This window comes from Solanum stenotomum, chromosome 5, assembly GCF_019186545.1.
Source record: "Solanum stenotomum isolate F172 chromosome 5, ASM1918654v1, whole genome shotgun sequence".
In the NCBI taxonomy this organism is placed as follows: domain Eukaryota; kingdom Viridiplantae; phylum Streptophyta; class Magnoliopsida; order Solanales; family Solanaceae; genus Solanum; species Solanum stenotomum.
The window spans coordinates 1484843-1505608 of record NC_064286.1 but is presented as its reverse complement, the minus strand read 5'-3'; the positions used below and the strand labels follow the sequence as shown (position 1 = coordinate 1505608).

At 30.9% G+C, this 20766-nt stretch overlaps 3 protein-coding genes across 3 annotated transcripts; 2 read left to right on the top strand and 1 right to left on the bottom strand.

Annotated features, from left to right (window-relative positions):
- Positions 1-1683: 1683 nt before the first annotated feature.
- LOC125865096 (F-box protein SKIP27-like) lies at positions 1684-3518 on the top strand. Its single transcript, XM_049545264.1, has 4 exons — positions 1684-1821; positions 2126-2367; positions 2605-2679; positions 2790-3518. Exons 2-4 carry the CDS (start codon positions 2167-2169, stop codon positions 3045-3047), a joined length of 534 nt encoding a protein of 177 aa, XP_049401221.1. The 5' UTR covers positions 1684-1821; positions 2126-2166; the 3' UTR covers positions 3048-3518.
- A 2218-nt stretch (positions 3519-5736) lies between these two features.
- Positions 5737-6807, bottom strand: LOC125865173 (uncharacterized). Its single transcript, XM_049545363.1, has 2 exons — positions 6494-6807; positions 5737-5916 (listed from the first exon to the last, which is right to left on the bottom strand). Exons 1-2 carry the CDS (start codon positions 6743-6745, stop codon positions 5749-5751), a joined length of 420 nt encoding a protein of 139 aa, XP_049401320.1. The 5' UTR covers positions 6746-6807; the 3' UTR covers positions 5737-5748.
- A 6036-nt stretch (positions 6808-12843) lies between these two features.
- On the top strand, positions 12844-14636 carry LOC125865272 (transcription factor MYB102-like). The gene is made up of 3 exons (XM_049545478.1): positions 12844-13059; positions 13421-13550; positions 13919-14636. Exons 1-3 carry the CDS (start codon positions 12927-12929, stop codon positions 14595-14597), a joined length of 942 nt encoding a protein of 313 aa, XP_049401435.1. The 5' UTR covers positions 12844-12926; the 3' UTR covers positions 14598-14636.
- Positions 14637-20766: the final 6130 nt, after the last annotated feature.

Here is a 20766-nt window from a genome sequence, read left to right as displayed (position 1 = left end):
ATAATTTTTCAAAATTCACGCTGGGCGGGTTGCGGGTTATGGATAAAAAAAAATTAATTTCAAAGTTTCACATCAATTTTTGTACCAGTTTTGCATCAGTTTGAGATTTTCTTTTTTCTTCGAATGAAAATCTGTTTTAATGGCCCAAAAATTAGAAAAAAAAGCAGTATTAAAACGATATTACATCACTGTTACATTTAATATTTTGTTTATTACCTCAAATTCAACCAATTTAAACTATCAAAAAAAAATTAGCATATTCATTTTAGCAGGTAAACAAAAAAATAAGCAGTTAACAAAATCTGACTCTTTGGTTTAAAAAATTATTGTTTTTAAGTATTTGAAACTTCTTACAAATTTTATGAGGCGGGGCAATGTGAATTTATGTCAGGCGAAGTGATGCGGGTTGGAAACAATAAATCTTGCTAGTGTAGGATAGAGCAGTACAGATTGAAATCTTTATGGATTTATGCGAATTTGCCCTGCAACCACCCGTCCTACCCTATTGCTATTCCTAGCTACATCACCAAAGTGTAAATCCATAATCATTTAAAAATAATACTAAACACGAATATTATTATTTACCATGTGGCATATTCACTGACCCCACGAGTGAAAAATTGAAACAGCCGTCACCAAATAAAACAAAAATAAACAGCCGTCACCTTTTTAAAAACTTCTATCCACATTATTAAAATTTAGAGCCACCATTTTTGAATAGAATACCTTTCTTGGAAGGATCTAAAATTGACCAATAATGTGAATATATTCAAAAGATCATGACCGTCCATTACTCCACTTGCTTACGTGTCATAATTTCGACTATCCATTTCATCTCAAACTTTGTGTAAGATAAATCTAACAATACAACAACTTAGTCAGTATAATCTCATAATTGAATCTGGAGAGGAGAGTGTCACTTATTTTTCGTCGAATCAACTCACTCAAAAATTATATCGTATGAAGCAAATTTTCGCTAAAATATTGAGAAACTTTCTAAAAAAATTTCATGTAAAAATACTACTATTTTTTTTATTATTGATTCGATCAAAATATCTATAAGAATAATTACTAAACATTTCTCGGTGAGAAATTTCAATGAAAAATAGTAATATTATAAAGTGGATAACTGTGTATATATAGACTTTACCCTTACTATATGAAGTAAAAAAGTTGTTTCTAATAACTATAGACTCAATTTAAAACATTACAAAAAGGAAAATAACGAGAGAAAAGAAATCAAGACAAAACACTAAAGAAAATATGACAAATCACACTAAAAAGAAACAGTCACTACTCACTACAACAAAATACTACAATAATCGTCGTGCAAGAAATATCAAATATAATCATATAAAAAAACTCTTAATGTAATATTACCACCATTAATATAAAAATAAGCTAAATAACTCTCGATTACTTTAACAAACCATCTATCCTTACCTGCGTAGAATCCATTAGAAATAAATATTATATTGAATTGTTGAATATGTCTATGAACAGAGAACAGAACGCGTTTTAGGTAAAAGCCAACCGACAAGCAGACTTGGACCGACCAATCACCTGAACCACCCATGTTGTTTCCTTCTTACCCACCTCTTATTTCGCCACGTGTACATCCCCCAACGGCTAGTTTTTCATATACATAAATAAAATCCATTTTGTCATCTAAAATTGCATACTTATCTTTTAGCCAGTTGAATATATAAACAAATTTGACTCATTTTTTCAACCAATTGTTTGTACAGTTTTGTGAAAAAGGATATAGCTTTGTTGGATCTGTCTTGATATAGTGTTCATTTTCAAATTATTTGCATAAAGGTATGTTATCCAAAAAAAATTAAATGCTTTTCTGCTTACCATTTGACTCAGTTGACTATCTTGATTTCAAAGATTGAATTTTTTTTGAAAAATAATTGTTGGGGTTTCTTGGTTTTGCTGTTTAGTTCATTTGGGAAGTTGGGTTTTGGTTTTTTTGATAGTTTATTCATTTGGGGTTGTTTTTAATTGTCTAATTTGGTGGGAAAAATCTAATCTTGACAGTTCATTTGGTAGTTTATTGATTTATGGTTGGATTTTGGATGATACTGATTTGTTTTGTTCTCTGTTTTGGTATAAAAATCAGATCTTTGCAGTTGTGTTTTCTGTGAAAAAAGTTGAAGAGAAATGGCAATGGGAAAGAAGATATGTGAAAATGTTGGATTTGGGCTTGTGAGAAGTACCTCATTTGGGAGGAAAAGAGTTTGTTTGCCTAATATTAGGGATCTTGAGTTCATTTCAACAACACCTACAAAGAAAATATGCAGAAAGAATTCATTTTCCACTTGTGTGAAGTCCCCTCTTGAAGCCCTGCCTCAAGATATCCTGGTTAGTACAAAAATCAAAATTTTCTTTTAAGCAATAGTATAGTCATGGGTTCAAGTCATTGAAACAGTCAGAAATGGTTACAATAGGATAGAATGTCTGCATCATACCCCTTGAGGTGTAATGCTTTGTGCACCGGCTGCCCTTTTACTGTACTTAAATTCATGGATTCCCAATTCATTTACTATCTAGTGGACTGGCTTACTGAAAAAGATGTGTTGTTTTTTTCCCATTATGCAGATAAGGATACTGTGTGGAGTTGAACATGATGATCTAAAGAGGTTGTTTCATGTATCAAAACCAATTAGAGAAGTGGTAAGCATTAGTTAATTGTTATTGAATATGCTATTACATTATAGTTGAAATATTTTTTTGATAGGATTTAAGTATTGATGAACTCTATGGTTTATTTGGTGAATGAACAGACTTTGGTTGCAAAAAGATGGCATTTTGAATATAGTACACCAACAAAGACACTTGGTTTTAAGAATGCTACTGATATAGATAATTGGAGTGAGTCTAATGATGTTGAAGTGCCTAATGCTCCTAGGCAATCGAAGTTTCCAAGGGCTCGTTTAAGCCGGAAGAAACTAGCTGACATATCCGTGGCCTTGTTTACGTCAGACAGTGAAGAAAATTGGCCGCGGAGGGAGTTATCTATGCAAATGGACACAGAGGTATAGATCTCAAATCAGATTCTTTATTTGTACTACAGCAAAAACAACAACAACTATGCTTTAATCTCAAGCGAGTTGGGGTCAGTGCCATATGGATCCTCATTGTTCGGTTGCTCCATTTAAGCCCGTCTCGGTCTGGATTCTGTATAGGTATTGTTGTAGAAATCATAGGTCTTATCAGATATCAGTTGCTTTGTGTACTTGTCACAACAATCTTTACAAGCCACAATGTTCTTCAACACTTTCATTGAAGATGGAGTGGCCTGTTTGTACTTGTAGAGAGGTTGATTTAGGGATTTTGTTTGAAGGGCTCTGTTGGCCCTTCTGATCTCATAGGAATTTTAGTTGTATATAGGAGTCTAGTCTCTTGTAGTACCATTTTGTTTAGTTATTAAATGAATAAATATGTATTCAACTTTAGCTCAAACTTGTTTGCAATTTGGATATTGTCCTGGATTTCTAGTTCTATTTTGTTTACATCAACTTTTCTTGCATGAATACCAATATGGACAATAGTGTGAAGAGATGCAATGTAATCTTGTAAGAAATAGAGGATTGAAATAATAACATATCCAGAGGTAGATATGTTGTTTTCGATAGACCACTGGCTCAAAGAAAAATAGTCCAAAGCAGTCCAAAAAAAGAAGTAATGAAATCGTAAAAGCATAACAAGACATTTTGAACAGGTAACTACTACAAATAGCAACAAATAGTAACAGAAACCAAATGACAAGAGTAGCTCACCCTATCGTACTAAAGGTTTTCGAGGCTTATAGATTCGAGCCATAAAATTTCTCAGTTCTAACGCAATGTACTTATTAGATTGAATGGATGGAAATTAAGAAAACACTACTATTTACTATCCTAATTCGTGTTCTTCACGACCTCAAAACACTACTAGTTACTATTCTAATTCGTGTTCTTCACGACCTCCTACCTAATCACCTCTCCTAGCAAGGATTGATGAATGTATTTTTTAAATTAAACACTTGGATGGAGCAATAAGTTAAAGAAAAAGACAAGAACAAACTTTTCCATTATCTTTTTCTTCAACTTCTTTTCATTAATTGGACAAAATTAAAGAAAAATTTCCAACCATGTGCTCATATGTTTTACATTAAATAAACATGAGCACATGACACTAATTTTAAATATGCATGAGCACATGACATTAATGAAGAACCAGATTCCTTCTGTGTCCTTCCATATCTTGGTCACCTACCATGTACTCTATAGAAAGTTAGTAATACACGTGTTTGATTACTTGGTATAGTATGGCATACATATATAAATTGATCTTAACTATATTCATATAGTGGGCTTCAACTTACTTGGCACCGAGGCGTAATTATGATTGTTTGTTGTTTATGCTTTGACTCTTCTTGATCACAATGTCATAAAGAGTGAGATTTAGATAGAAATTGACCTTTTTTTTATTTATTAAAGTCATCACCAAGGAAGTTCCTTTGATGTTGGGGGTCAAGCATGACCCCTGTCATATCTATTTCTTTTGAAGGGGATTATTAAAGGGACACGAACTTTACCTCGATAACAAAAGGAAGGTTGCTAACACAAATAACATTATTCAAAATTTACTTCACTTCACGTGTCGAACATCAATACAAGCAATATATAACTTTTAATAAAATGGTTAATCCTTCAAAAATCAAATAAATAAATCATTGAAGAGTAGATGAATATCTTTAACACAGAATTTAAAACCTTTTAAAAAAGAAGTGTTTGATTGTGCATGTCTATTTTTTATTTTGTTCTAATTATTTGAGTTGATAGGAATGCAGGGATAAAAAGGTTCCATACTTTTTTCCCATCCTTAGCTTGTAAAAAATTCCACGTTCCTCCCCTATCTCTTCCATTAAACTGTTCTTCATTCATTCATATATTATTTACCCACAAAAAGAAAATCAGCATTTCTTCTCCTCCACACCCAACTATCTTATTAGTGTAGCTCGGCTATCTGAATAAGAAAGAATTACGTAGGTTCTCATAAAGTTTTTTAAGAATTTTTTTTTTACGTGCTCGCTCCAAAGCGTCAAATTTATGAGCTAATACATACAAAAAATAAAGAAAGTCGAGTAATTCCTAAAAGTTGGCTCGTAAATGCGAAAATATGATTTAAAAAATGATGGAACTATAGGTAATGCTTCCCTAACTCATTACAAAGAACCTCATAAAGTTTTTTTAGAAATTTTTTTGGGTGCTCCAAGGCGTCAGATTCATGGGATAATATACATGAACATACATTTTTGTTTCTCTCATACACACTCAAACTTTGTTTATTTATCTTTCTCAAAGGAATTGCATTCTTCCTCATCTCTTTCAACTATCAATCAATTAACATATTATTTTTCTCTTCAACCAATAAATTATCAAATCACATTTGGATATTCTCAAATTCGATTCTCTGTCTTTATTTCGTATTTTTAATGCTCGTTTTCAATTACGAAATTAGAGTTTAAAGAGAACAACAAAATGTCCACAAGTTAAGTCAAACAAAGAGAATGAAGCATTCAGATTTTTGTAAGAAAATAAAGAGAAAACATACATAGCATAGAAGATTCAGACATTAAAAACAAATGAGCCTTAGTATATAAAAAAGAAAGCAAGGAGTATTATTAAGGAAAAAGAATTGGTGTTTTGTTCATTTTTATACTTTTAATTTCTTTCATTAGGAACCATAGAGGGAGAATTATAGTTGGAAATCAGATTCATCCCATTGAAGTACAGCAGAATCCAAATTCTGTTCTCTTTTAAGCTTATCTTTCAAGAACCAATCACATATTTTCCCAGCATTTAATTCTTCAATTGAACAACCTTCTTGTTCTCCTATCACTCTTAATAAATTGAGTGATGAAATCTGCACAAAAAAAAAGTTGTATGACACTCTACTTTTAGTAATTTCAACAAATATATATCTCATCATATGTTATTTTTCTTCCATTGGTTCACAAATTTTCTTTTTAGTATTAATAATAATTCTTTGCTTCAACTATCCTCACGTGGTGAGACGGATAAAATTCCATCACCTTTTACTCAGATTCGAATAGTGAAAATAACTTTTTTTTAGTAAGGAGCACTTTCCTCTTAAATTGGTCTTACAAAACATAAATTTAGATACCAAATATTGAGCGAGAAATTAAAAAAAGTTACTTGCTTCAACTTCTTTTTTTTCACCCCCTCCAAATTAAAGTGTTACACCTTCCACATATATGTCACACAAAACCAACTATATCCTGAGGGGATATGGTTAAAACTATTTTCATATAAATATAGTAAATGACGAATCCTTTTTGACTTTTGTATGTTTACTTCTTCATTTCAATTCTGGTTAATGAAAATCCTAATTGCGCTGTTGGTCAAATCACGTACCATAACAAGCTTTTTTAAAAATAAAATCGTGCTATCAGTGTATATAACTTAAATCCGTGACGTACCGTCAATCGACATAGAAAACGTTCATGAGTGCTGAGGCCGGACACTTCAACAAGGCCAGCTTCTTCTAGTGTCAAAAAAGTACGCCTTTCACCATTACTTGCTCTCACTACTAAGCTTTGCATTTGCTTTCTTCTATAAGCAAATTTTAATGGTTCTACAACATAATTAGCATTTGCATTTCTATATTTGGAACTTATAAATGATGGTACTAATTGATGGTAATTTTCTCCACAAGTTTTGAGGATATTCATTGTTTGGATAAATGGGGAAACAAAGTTTGTTGTGTTTATTTTTCTTCAATGGCTTCAATCAATTTTACATGGGGTGGATTGGTGTTTTATCTCTATGGATTTCTTTGTGTGGTTTAAAATGTAAGGCATATTTTGAATGGTTGTACATTAATTGGGCTACCAATTAGCCAAGTTAGGCCCAATTATTTACTCCTTCGGTTTTAGTTTGTATGAGTTAGTTTGATTTGACACAAAGTTTAAGAAAAAAAGACTTTTAAAACTTGTGATCTAAAATAAGTCATAGATATTTGTGTAACTATAATTCATTTCATTAAAGGTAAAATGAGCATTTTGAAGTTAAATTGTTACTAAATATAAAAATATATCATTCTTTTTTGAATTGACTAAAAAGGTAAATAAGTTATATATGTTGGGACAGAGGAAGTATTAGGCAAGTTACATAGTTAGTTGATCGGCACAGAGAATTGCATACGCTAGCTAAATATACATTATTTTGTATCAAAATATATATTTTATGTATATCATACAATAATATACAAAAAATATATACATTTACATTTCATTATTTTGATGGGAGACTATTCAATGCACAAATAATTAGTTCAAGGATAATCATTTAAGTCATGATGGTAGTATATGCAAATTTATAAATTTATCCTAACATCGACTTCAGGCATATGCGATTGAAGTTGGAAACATATCTATAGCTAATTGGCAGCAAACTTAATCTGACATATTTTCTTGAAGTTTGACTTGTCAAGGCTCAGTTTTCGATATTTTTATTTGAAATTTGACAGTAAACTTACGACAATTTTACCTAAAGTTTAGCTTGCCAAGAAAAATTAATGGGATTTGCATTTCTACATTTTGGAACTTATTAATGAAGGTACTAATTGGTGGCAATTTTCTCCACAAGTTTTTGGCACACTCATCATTTGGATTAATGGGGGTGGTGGTGGTACAAAAAACTTCTTTGAAATTGGGCTACCAAACACACAAGTCAGGCCCAACAGTTTATATGATTGGTTAGGTTTGTAAAGATAAACTAGGTCTAAATCTTAATGTTTGCCACTTATCAAACTTTTTTACAATGCTAAAGTTTATATTTTCATATTATAATATCTCACAAGCTATATTCGGACATAATTTCAATTTCTAAAGAACTTAAATCTTACTAGACATGAGTTCAATTGCTAAAGAGCAAAAAATAAACACCAGTTCATTTAAAAGGCAAAATTAAAGACTAATCAATTTGAAGGAAAAACGTGTAATTTTAAGGATCTAATTGCATAAAGGTTAGAACACTTTTAGGGATCGTTTGATTTTGAAGTAAGTTAATCAGTCAGTTATATTTTATATTTCATAGTCTCGAGAAAATACTCGATCATTCTAGAAAAGTCAACCATATTATATTGGAAAGTTCTCGAAATATTTGACACCATTAAAGATTCAAATCCATTAATATAATGCAAAAAAAAGGGTCAAATAAATTTAAAAGCCTTGAAATATGCTTAGAGTTGCACGTATAAACAAGTCTTACAACATCAATTTAGGAGTAATATAATAATTTGTAACTATGTACGTGGTTTAGTGGATGGAGCTTCTTTTTCCTTAATCATAAATTTTAAATTTGAATTTTGAGTATGCATTTTTTTGATAGAGAAGTTTCTATTTAGAGGTCGTAAATAGTACGGATTCGAATTACTCAGGTTCCAATACACGCCTACACATTTTATTTTATTACTATCAAATATTATTTATATTATCGATACTGTATATATTTAATTGATATGAATATCGTTCTAAACTCTGCATGAATTGCATGGTTATCAGATATGTATATGCATGAATGGAGGTATTGAATGAGTTGATTGAGTTGAATTTGATTCGGTTAAAATAAGTTGAGCTAATTAATAATGGACGAGTTATTGATTCGCCCAAAAATTAGTTACGCGCTAAACTGTGAGTCATAAACTAAAACTAACGCGTCCAATAATTTTTGTACCTAATGACCATATTTTTTTCTCTTTTTTATTATAGTTATATATAATATATCAGATTAAAAAAAAAATTAAAAATATTTTGATAAGATTTTTCACGAGTCAATTTAGATCCTACTTTTAATGGACTGAACTATAATAGGCTAAACTAATAAATGATCAAATTAATAATCAGTCTAAACTTAAATGAATTGACATATATTACGTTATAATGGACTAATTTTGCCACCTCTCCCTGCATGACATTCCTCTAAAATATTAGTGTCAATGCTATTGGTACACCAGTCCCATAAAATACTTCAACAATTAGCCTGAATTTCTTAAAATAGTATTAATAAAATGTTGTCCACTAATACTTTGGATCTCATATCTAAATATAGTTATTTTCAAATTCAATTTCTATTCAAAGAAAAATACCATTTCTGTAGAAAACATTCGAAGGTTTGTTGGAGAAATCGAACAACTCACAATAAAATATGCACAACACACACTATTATTTGATGACAAATCCACCTATATAGAGGTGAACTCAGAATCTGAATTTTACGGATTTTGAATTTTAGGGTAACGATAATATCAAGGACTAGTAACTTGGTTCGAATTTTACGTTTTTTTACATATTTATTGATTTTCTCAAAGTCTAAATTAAAGCTATTGAATATTAGCAACTCCCAGTTTCAACCATGCATCCCCTCTCTTAACGTAAATTAACAATTTTAGGATTCATGCACAAGCAAACTCTAAGATTTGGACAAGTTGTTACCAATTTAAGTATGAAGATGTAAGCATTGATTAAAATTATTATAAGTATCATCAATTTTTTAATTTTTATCTATGATACACCTAAGGTACAATCTGGACTAAGTAGTTATCCATTTGACTATATATGAGATTATATTATGCATTCGTTAAATTTAATATATAGTTTTAATCAAACTAATAACATAATCAGCATTCTAAACTTGATATTTTTACTTTATAAATTGCTTTCATGACACCAAACATTGAGACATTTTCCTAAGATTGTGCCATTTTTCAATGTGATTAGTATATATCATAAGGTTATGTGTTAAATTTGTCAGCATATATTTGTTGACTAATTCTATATTAAGGCACGTAGATTATTATTCAATTATTTCATGTGTCCAAAGAGTTCTTTCAAGGTAATTAGTGATGACAAAATCCTTCTAAGGGAACAAATATGAATTTGCTTAGGGAACAAAATTCAAACATGTAATTAAAGGTGGATTCAAAATTCAAAGTTTATGAATCGTTTTTCTATAACAAACTCAAATTAATATACAATAATAGTTTATTAGTTAAGTTCAAAATCAAATATTAATTAATAGATATTTAGTAAATTTCTTAAAACATTCATATACATCTTAAAAAGGTAATTACTTGCTAGGTTCGTATGAATGCATATGTTACATAAATACATACTAGATCCGCGCATCCACATATATAATTGTTCATAGAAAGTGAAATCGATAGCTTAAAAATAAGATAAATTATATATTACAACCAATATCGAAGTCAGGAATTCAAGAAGGAAAATGGTAAAAATGCCACATCTACTATTTTTAGACCATTTTCCCGACTACATTATTATTTTCTTAACAAAAAATAATCCAGAAAATTCAAAAAGTAAATAAATACTAGTGCACTGTGTAATTAGTTTTTGGAGGAAAGGAATTTCGATTGACTCCCTTTCTTTGCATATGGCTCCACCACTGATTACAATAGCTTAAAATACACTGATAATTTAATATATTTTTTTACATTATTACTTTTTAAAGATATATAAATACATAAAATTCATCAATAATATAGGGAGGGGAGGGGGTTGAGTAAAAAAGAACAGCATGCATGGGAAATATTTTCTCAAATCTTAGTAGATGTATAAAATAATATTTGACCTAAAATACAATATGATCTGTCAAACAGATAAAGGTGGAGAAATGATGACACTTTTGGTCATAATTTTGTACTTATTTAGGCCTTATATGACATGAATATATAAATTACCCATTCTAGCCTTCCTATTTTGTTTCCTAATTAATTTCTCATGTTCCCTACTTTCTCGTTTTAAAATAAGTAACATTTTAGAAATTTAAATTTTAAAATAATAATTATTTCAAACTACACTCTTATATAAAAAAAAATATTTCTTTATAATAGTGCTTAATTCTAAAAAAATATTTAATAAATAGAGAGAACTAATAAACTATATCTTATATTTTTTCTAAGGGAAAAAGGACAAATATACCTCTGAACTATCGTAAATGGTACGCAAATACCCTCTGTCATATTTTTGGTACATTGATTCCCCTACCGTCCAAAAACTAGAGCATATATACCCTTTATACTAACGGACATACATGTGTCATAATCTTTTCCACCGAACGACATTTATTAAATATCGGATCGACGGATAAGATTGTGCCACGTGTCCCTATTTAGTCTTCCGTTAAAGTAAAGGGCATTTATGCTCTAGTTTTTGGACGACAGGGAAACCAATGTCCCAAAAATATGACGAAGTGTATTTGCATACCATTTACGATACTTCGGGGTATATTTGTCCTTTTTCCCTTTTTTTAATTAACATTAAATGAGCTAAATCAATACTTATTTTGAGATGGAGAAAATATATGGATATTAATCGGCCAAAATTGGTTTGAAATAGATTGGATTAAAAAGTGAGTCATAATTTAACTTGCCTAATTATTCTATTATGACTTTTTTTTTCTAATTATGACTTCTAAAGTATCTAATATTTTTTTTATTACTATAATTATATATAACAGTTTTTTAAAAAATACTTTGATAAACTTTCTTATGGATAAACTTTCTCATGATTCAAAACTATATATCAATTTAATTTTTAAGTAAAATAATTGAATGAGCCAAAATAGACTAAATCAATAAATAAATGGGTCAATAATTCATCTAAACTTCGATAAGTTAGTCAGATCATATTTTTATGAGAAACCTTAGCCTAAGCTAAGGTATGATCCCAAGGAAACATTAGGGGTGGGATGGGGTACAGGATACGTGGCTTCCTCAAGTTTGAAGACAGCCAATGTGAATAAGATAGAAACAACAAGAAGTGCAACTATTGGACAATCATATATTTGAATTATAAAATTATATTGGAAGCATCACTCTAAATGAGTTCTGCAATGCGTTATTTGAATTTACTCGAGATTTCACTATGGATACTTTTGGACACTAATGAGAAATTAATAAATAAATAAAAAAGAGATGTATTTGATGGAGAAATTCAAAAGAAGAGTGGAAAAAATGAACGAGGGATAATTAGGCAGGGGCGGACCTACATGGGTTCCAAAGGATTCACCCGAACTTCCTCAGTAAAAAATTACACTTTCTGTAATTAACTTTGAACCCCCTCATGAGCAAGAAGTAAGCTATAGCTTAGTGATAGACTCCTTTAAAGTTAACACTCCAGGATGTACTGAATGAAAATCTTGGATCCGTCACTGTAATTATGAGCTAATTACATACATAATTACATTAGGTTTTTTGGTTTATTTGTATGTACTTCTTAATTATCATGTTGACTTTACCATAGAAGGCGCAAAAGATTAATTGAATTTACCATTCTTAAATCCCTCCCCACCCACCCAAACCTAATAGGGGTTGCACCCCTACTCCATAAAAGCAGAAATTATAAATGCTTTAACATGTTAATTATGTCAATGGTTTCACAAATTTGAAAAGCTTTTCTTTTTTAAATTTAGTGTTCATTTAATAAACTTTATCATATATAATTTTTTCCTCACACCACCTTCAGAAAAATCAATAATGTTCTTATTTATTCTTCATCGTGACTCAAACTCTTAACTTATATCAATTGGTATAAAAATATTCGATTACTTAAACAAATCTATCATATATATATATATTATTTCTTAAATGAGAAGGGACACGTAGCCATAATGATCCCATTAAACAAAGGACGGTACCTGTTTCCTTTGACTTTGTAATTTTTGTAAATTGATTTTCTCTCTCCCTATATATATAACACACAATATAATCCACATTATTATTTCAACAAGACTTACTACTTTCTTCTTTTAAATTTCTCTCTATATATATATCTCACTCTTGAGTATTGTTTTTACTCAAAAAAACTTATATTTACTTAATTAATTATCACTATGGGCAGAACACCTTGTTGTGACAAAAATGGACTTAAAAAAGGGCCATGGACCACAGAGGAAGATCAAAAGCTTATTGATTACATACAAAAAAATGGCTCTGGAAATTGGAGGATTCTTCCTAAGAATGCTGGTATTTTTTTTTTCAAATTTTTTTATGTAAATTTCTTTTCTTCTTATAAGTCCATTTTTTTAAAAAAATGATCTCTTTCTAAATTTGAAAAAGATTTAATTTAAAGTTACTAAGAGTCGTCTGACTTTTTGGTAACTAAATAAGATAGGTTTTTATTGCTTTCTCCTTCTTTTAACACTTTCGTACTAATCATCTAGCTTCAACAAAAAAAAAAGCTAAACTTTCAATTTTATCCTTTATAAGAAGCTTTTACATATGTCACGTAACTAAAAAGTAAAAAGTATCAAAAGTCGTATAACCACATAAATATTATAACATGTTTTAAGATCACAATTTTTATAAATATGTTTTCAATTTGTAGGGCTTCAAAGGTGTGGAAAGAGTTGTAGACTACGTTGGACTAATTATCTAAGGCCAGATATTAAAAGAGGAAAATTCTCTTTGGAAGAAGAAGAGACAATCATCCACTTGCATAGTATTCTTGGAAACAAGTAAGTTCTCTTTTCAACTAAAATCTATTTTTATTTATTAATTCACATTTGTAGTCATATTTTATTGTCAACATTTTCTACTTTATTTTCTCCATGGCTTTGAACTTATAGGAGTTAGATATCCAACTTATTTTTAAATGAATTTAATTTATATACACTAACAATCTGAAAATATATTTCAAATGATATATATCAAGTCATTTAAACTGTGGATATATAGTACTAACTTGAAAAATAAAGCAAGTAACTTGTTGTAATATAAGATAAAATACATTTGTAGTGTATTTTTTTATTTGTCAGCGTATAAAAATTATTTTATTCTAGAGTTTGATTCTAACTTGTTGTGTATCATTTTTGACCATATATAGGTGGTCTGCTATTGCTGCTCGCCTGCCTGGAAGGACTGATAACGAAATCAAGAATTATTGGAATACTCACATTCGAAAAAAGCTTTTGAGAATGGGAATTGATCCAATAACTCATAGGCCTCGTCTTGATCTTCTTGATTTAAACTCAATTTTCAACCATTCACTCTACAATTCAACTCAATTGAACAATAATCTGTCAAGGTTATTAGGTGTACAATCCCTAATTAATCCTGAGATTTTGAGATTAGCCAATTCCCTCTTATCTTCACACCACCAAAACCAAAATTTCTTATTGCAAAGTAATTTTCAAGAAAATCAACTATGCAATTCCAATGTCCAAAACCAATTTAACCCATTTGGCCAAGCTAGCCTAATTCAAAACCCTATTCAAAATATTTCGACTTGCTCCGATTTAAATACTCCATCTGTTCCATTTTATAGCGACACTCTAGTCATGCAACAACCTAATGTGGAGCAATCATTGTCCAATATTTTAAATTTCAACTCGCAAGATTTTACCTTTGATTCTATTTTGCCAACTTTATCTACTCCATCGTCAACTCCAACTTCATTAAATTCGAACTCCAGTACAATTTCTGAAGAAGAGAGGGAAAGTTATTGTAGCATGTTGAACTTTGATAATATTCCAAATATTTTAGATGTTAATGAATTTATGTAATTTACTCTTGGAAAGAAATATCACTCAAAAATTTGGAAGGAAAAAAAAAGCATTCTTTGTTTATAATATGATAAATTATAGCTTGTCTTACTTGTTTTGCCCTTTCTATATTTAAAAATGATGTCCAATTATTAGTGATAGATAGTAACACATGAAACAAGATAAAATAAAATAAAACAAATTATTCAAAATAAAATAAAATATATGCATGGATATACATGGATGATGCTTGTCTCACCTAATGTATCCAAGACTTTCCATAACCATCAATTTGTCTCTCTTTTTATTTATTTCTTTAACACTATGCAAAACAAGAAAAAAGGTGCTATAATATATGATCTATATGTTGATAATATTATAGAAATGAAATTTTGATAATATAATTATCTCTATCGATAGACAGATCATGAAACCAAAGTCACAATCATATCAAAGACTTTCCTTATTTATGCATTATTATTTAAACAACTCAATAATTAATTAATATCCACTCTTTAATATTTCAAAGTAGGTTGTATTTTTGTATATATCTCAATGGGGAAAGGGATTATTCATATTTCATATTCCAACTTTAAGATAATCTTCTAAAAATAGAAATATAAACCCTACATATATAAATGGATCAATATTTGATTATATATACAAAGAGGCCACGATCTATGGTTTCATTATTTTCATTAATCATGAGTCATGACAAACACCGATTAATATGTGCATACATTTATGTGTAGAAATTTATTAAAATTGTAACGAAAGAAAATACGTAAAAACTTGAACCTATAGAGTTTAAAGCTATGTCCATATTTAATTATTTCAATTCTCAAGACTCCGGCGATTACCTCACCGCATGGGGTGGCCGGAGATTAGGAAGGTGACACGTGTTCCACTAATTGTCCTTTTCACGTATTAAATAAGGAAATTAATTGCATGGTATTGTATTAAGTAGAAGTTTGACCAAAAGATGAGAGGTACACGTAGTGAAGTGCCAAAGGTATAGTATTAAAGGTCCCCAAAGGTAACCAATTAAAAGAAAGTCTACAAATAATTGGCTGCATTGACAATGTTTGCCTGGCTTTTATTCTTTTATAGTCCTTATCAAGCAATTAATGAGGTATACAATGCTCGGAAAGTAAGCATCTCCCATTTTAATATTAAAATTATATGTTATTATAGTTTTTATTTTGATGAATTAACAAACTATAGATTAAAGAGACCTAATTAACAAAGGGGCCTGCTCCGCAACATGTTCAAGCAGAGTTAGTCGAGTGGTGGTTAGTCATGAAATCTATATTAACTAGAGGTAGTTGATATAGTGGGTAATAGAGTTATTGCTTTGTGTCTTGCAATAGAGGAGTTATAAGGTGTGTAGGATTAAAAGTTTAATCCGCCGTAAGGTGTGTAGGAAGTTTAAAAGAGGACATATCCCTACTCCTTTTCAAATTACAAAAATTTCTTAAATTTGGTGAAATCCAGATGCATCCCAAAATGATTCCGATATATCGCGTCTCGGTTTCAGAAACATCGTTCAACATCCTGAAATATCGCATCTCAATTTCAGATACACCACTCAACGTCCTGATACATCGCATAAAGTAATGTACTCAAGAATAGGAAAGATCAGTAGGAACTTTGTAATTTTTTCAAATGGTAAATTTCTTTAGAAAATATGGTAAATTAAGTTGTGTATGTAGATAATTTTTCCATTAAGTATAGCCACAAATCTTTAATAATAATACCTTCTATATATATCGTCTTAGGTCAACCTCAACGGTTCAATCCCATGCAGGTAAGCTTTACGTCACCTATACGTACGCCAACAAGAGAAAAATATGAATTCTTTTTCTTTCTTTTTTCCCCTCTATTATTAGAGCATCACTTTTTTATTTTCCTGGTGACTCAAACTTATAATTTTATATTACGAAATAAAGAATACTTACAATTCGAGCATGATTCTTCTTGTTAAAATATGAATTCACTTTTATTACTCGGTGTCATTCATTTCTTTTTAATTTATCATAAAAAGAATGATATATGATCTTACATATATCAATAACTTGTTTTTAAATAATTCTTTACATAAACTTATACACAATCATCAAACTATAGGTGCAATAAATGAAATAGAGGGAGTATATTTTCATGTGGTTTAGGGTCACACAAAAAGTGTTAATTATTTTAATAAATAATTATGGGTCGGGTTAACGAAAATAGCTTATATAAGTACAACTAATTATGGATTCTTAGAGGCAACTATTAGTGATAATAAATTTATCACTATTTTTAAATGTCGCTAAAGCTTATAGTAACATTGGATTCAGTGACAATTAACTAATGTCGATAAGACTTTAACACTCTTTGTTAATGTGCATATTTATTATCGTTAAAAATTGTATTTATTGGCGTGGGGTTTCTATTCTCATTTCTCCATACATATAAAAATCATTTTTATCTCATTTCAAACTTTATTATTCAATCTGGGACAAATGCTTCTTAATTTCTTGAAGAACAAAATTGATAGAGGCAGTGGTTTGACAAAGCACCGACCATAGACTTTTCTCAATTTTTATTGAATAAACCACTTAATGCAAAAGTCATTTTCTGTTTTTGTCTGTATTTTCATCATATTATTTTTTTTTTCCAAATTATCCTATATATTACTCCACACAATATTGTCTGTTTTTTTGTTTTGTTATGATTTATTCAAAATTTGATTTTAGGGGACAGTATGAACAAATACATGCATGTTCAAATGAGACTTTTTTCAAGGAATTAATTCCAAATTCTTGTTTTCTCTTTTTCTTGAAATGATGCCCTTCTTTGACTCTTTTTTTGGTTCTTCATATTATTGCACTTTGTGTTTGATTTTTAATAGTTGTTCCACATTAGTGGCAGAGTCAGAAATTTGACAAAGAATATGCAAATTTTCTTTTCACTTGTATTAAGAGAGTGCAAAATTAAATATATACTCATAATTGTTAAGAAGATGAATTGCATGAACAAAACTCCATTGAAGAGCTAATCTGAGAGAGAAGTAAAACTGTAATGAGAAAGGGAAAAATATTGTTTCATTGAATTGAAGAAGAATACTACATACATTGTTCTTATATATATATATATATATATATATATATATATATATATGTAGCCACATACTATTAACTAATCGACTCACTTGACTAAACCACCTCTAACCAACTTACTGACACATTCTACCTAACTAACTAAGCAGCTAAGCACACTTGTACCATTCACAGTGTGTGTATAATAATACAATTATAGCTAGTGTCATCAAGGTACTTGTACACATTTAGTTAGTTCCTTTACACACCCCTTCAAGCTAGGAGCTATGAAGATGTTCTTCATGCCTAGCTTGGACATAAGATAAGTGAGGGCCTTTGCCAAGTGCTTTAGTAAGAATATTTGCATGTTGTTCTGAGGATGGCAGATAGGCAGTGGTAAACAATCCATCTTGGATCTTTTCTCTGATGAAGTGGCAGTCAATGTCAATATGTTTTGTTCTCTCATGAAACACAGGGTTAACAACAATTTGTAATGCTGAAGTGCTATTTGAATAAACAGGCACTGGTAGGGAAATGTCAATACCTAATTCCTGAAACAAACCAACAGTCCAAACAACTTCTGCAACAGTTGAGGCCATAGCTCTATACTCAGCTTCAGTTGAGCTTCTGAAAATTGTAAGCTGCTTTTTTGACTTCCAGGAAATCAAAGAATCTCCATACTTGATTATGTATCCAGTGACTGACCTTCTGCTGTTGATACATGAACCCGAATCAGCATCACAAAACACATGTAAATTGTTTCCACCAGTAGATGACATTAAAATCCCCAGCCCTGGTGTTGTCTTCAAATACTTGATCAATCTGAGAGCTGCATCCATATGTGAGGCCTTTGGTGCATTCATAAACTGACTTAGACACTGAAATGCAAATGATATATCTAGCCTAGTAGTTGTGAGGTACAACAACCTTCCAATCAACCTTTGATAACTTGTAGGATCCTTAAGGAGTGTATCAACATGTGTTGGATTTATGTGAGTATCAAACTTTGTTGAAGTGAGTTTGAGATTCAGCTCCATAAGTGTTGACACTGGTTTAGCACCTGATAGTCCCATGTCTGCTAAGAGCTCCAGAGTGTACTTCCTTTGATGTATGAGAATCCCAGATTCACTTCGAGCAAACTCCAACCTAAGGAAGTACCTTAGTTCCCCTAGGTCTTTAATTTTGAAAGCATGGTGCAAAGCTGTCTTGGTCTTATGGATCATATTGGAATCACTGCCTGTTATCAGTAAATCATCTACATAAACCAATACAACGACCAATTTATTCTCCATCCTCTTAGTAAACAAAGAATAGTCTCTAGTGCTCTGTGTGAAGCCTGATTCAATCAAGGTAGTGGTGAGTTTAATATTCCACTGTCTTGAAGCTTGTTTAAGACTATAGAAAGATTTCAACAATCTACATGCTTGATCACTGCCAACTTTTCCATTGAAACCATCAGGAGGTGTCATATATATTTCTTCATACAAATCTCCTTGTAGAAAAGCATTATAGACATCCATTTGATGTAATGTCCAATGGTTTGCAGCTGCAATAGAGATAACAGACCTCACAAATGCCATTTTCACCACAGGTGAAAAAGTCTCTTGGTAATCAAAACCTTCCTTCTGATTGTACCCTTAGCAACTAGTCTAGCCTTAAACCTCTCCACACTGCCATTTGCATTATATTTGATCTTGTACACCTACCTACACCCTATGGCCTTTTTACTCTTAGGCAATGTCACTAATTCCCATGGCTTATTGTCTTCTAGTGCCTGGATTTCATTCTTCATAGCAGCTATCCATCTAGGATCTTGTACTGCCTCTGAATAGCTAGATGGCTCAGTCTTAACAGAAAATTTGGATACAAAACTCTGGTATGTAGATGATAATCCAGCATAGTCCATAACTAAGGCAAGAGAATAATAATATGTGGTGAATGAGTATCACATGTATGGGAATCAACAGGTGCTGCATAAGAGGAATCAACCTCACAATTCTGAGAAGGAGGTGAACCTGCACTATTTTGACAATTAACTGCAGGTGTAGACTCTGCAACTAAGACATCATAGGCAAATAAATCTGGGGAGTTCAGTTGTTGTGGCTGCTGATAAGTGTTGTCTTGAAAAGGAAAGACTGTTTCCAGAAACACCACATCTCTACTGATGAAGAACCTTTTGTTTTCCAAGTCATACAATTTATATCATTTTTGAGTTATGCCATACCCCACTAAAATAACTTTTACTGCCCTTGGACTGAATTTATCATATGTGGTGAGATTGGTGGCAAAGCATAGACAATCAATAACTCTCATGTGCTCAAAAGAATGAGATTTCCCATACAATTTCTCAAAAGATGATGCATTTCCGAATGTAGTAGAAGGTATTCTGTTCAATACATGAGTAACAGCATGAATACACAGACCCCAAAACTTATTAGAAAACTAACCTGAAATTTGATAGCCCTTGTAGGTTCTAGGATGTGTCTATGTCTTCTTTCCACCACCCTATTCCGTTAAGGTGTGTATGGACAAGAACTCTCATGAATGATCCCATGAAGTTTAAAAAGATCATGACAGTTAGTATTAAAAAACTCAGTACCATTATCAGATCTTATCCTTTTGATCTTTTTATCAAATTGAGTTTCTATTTCAGTAACAAATTGTTTCAACAAACTAACAACATCAGATTTAAGCCGCATTAGGAAAGTCCAAGTCCATCTAGAATAGTCATCAACAATGGTTAGAAAATATCTCATACCATCATAAGTTTCAATTCTATTGGGACCCCAAACATCCATATGTAGAAGCTGAAAAATACAAGTAGAACTACTAGTGCTATGTGGAAAAGGTAATCTTGTCTGCCTGGCAAGTGGACAAGCATCACACTTATGTAAAGCAAAACTATTACCAAACTTATAAAATGCAGAAAATTTTCTGATGACACCTATGGGAACATGTCCCAGTCTTTGATGCCAAACATTTGCAGTAACCTCAACACCTTGAAGAGTTGTTCAATGATGTGGATGTGTGACTTTGTGACCAGAGTGACCATACTGAGAGTAGAGAGTGTAGAATCCATCTTCCTCCTCACCAATCACCCTCATCTTCCC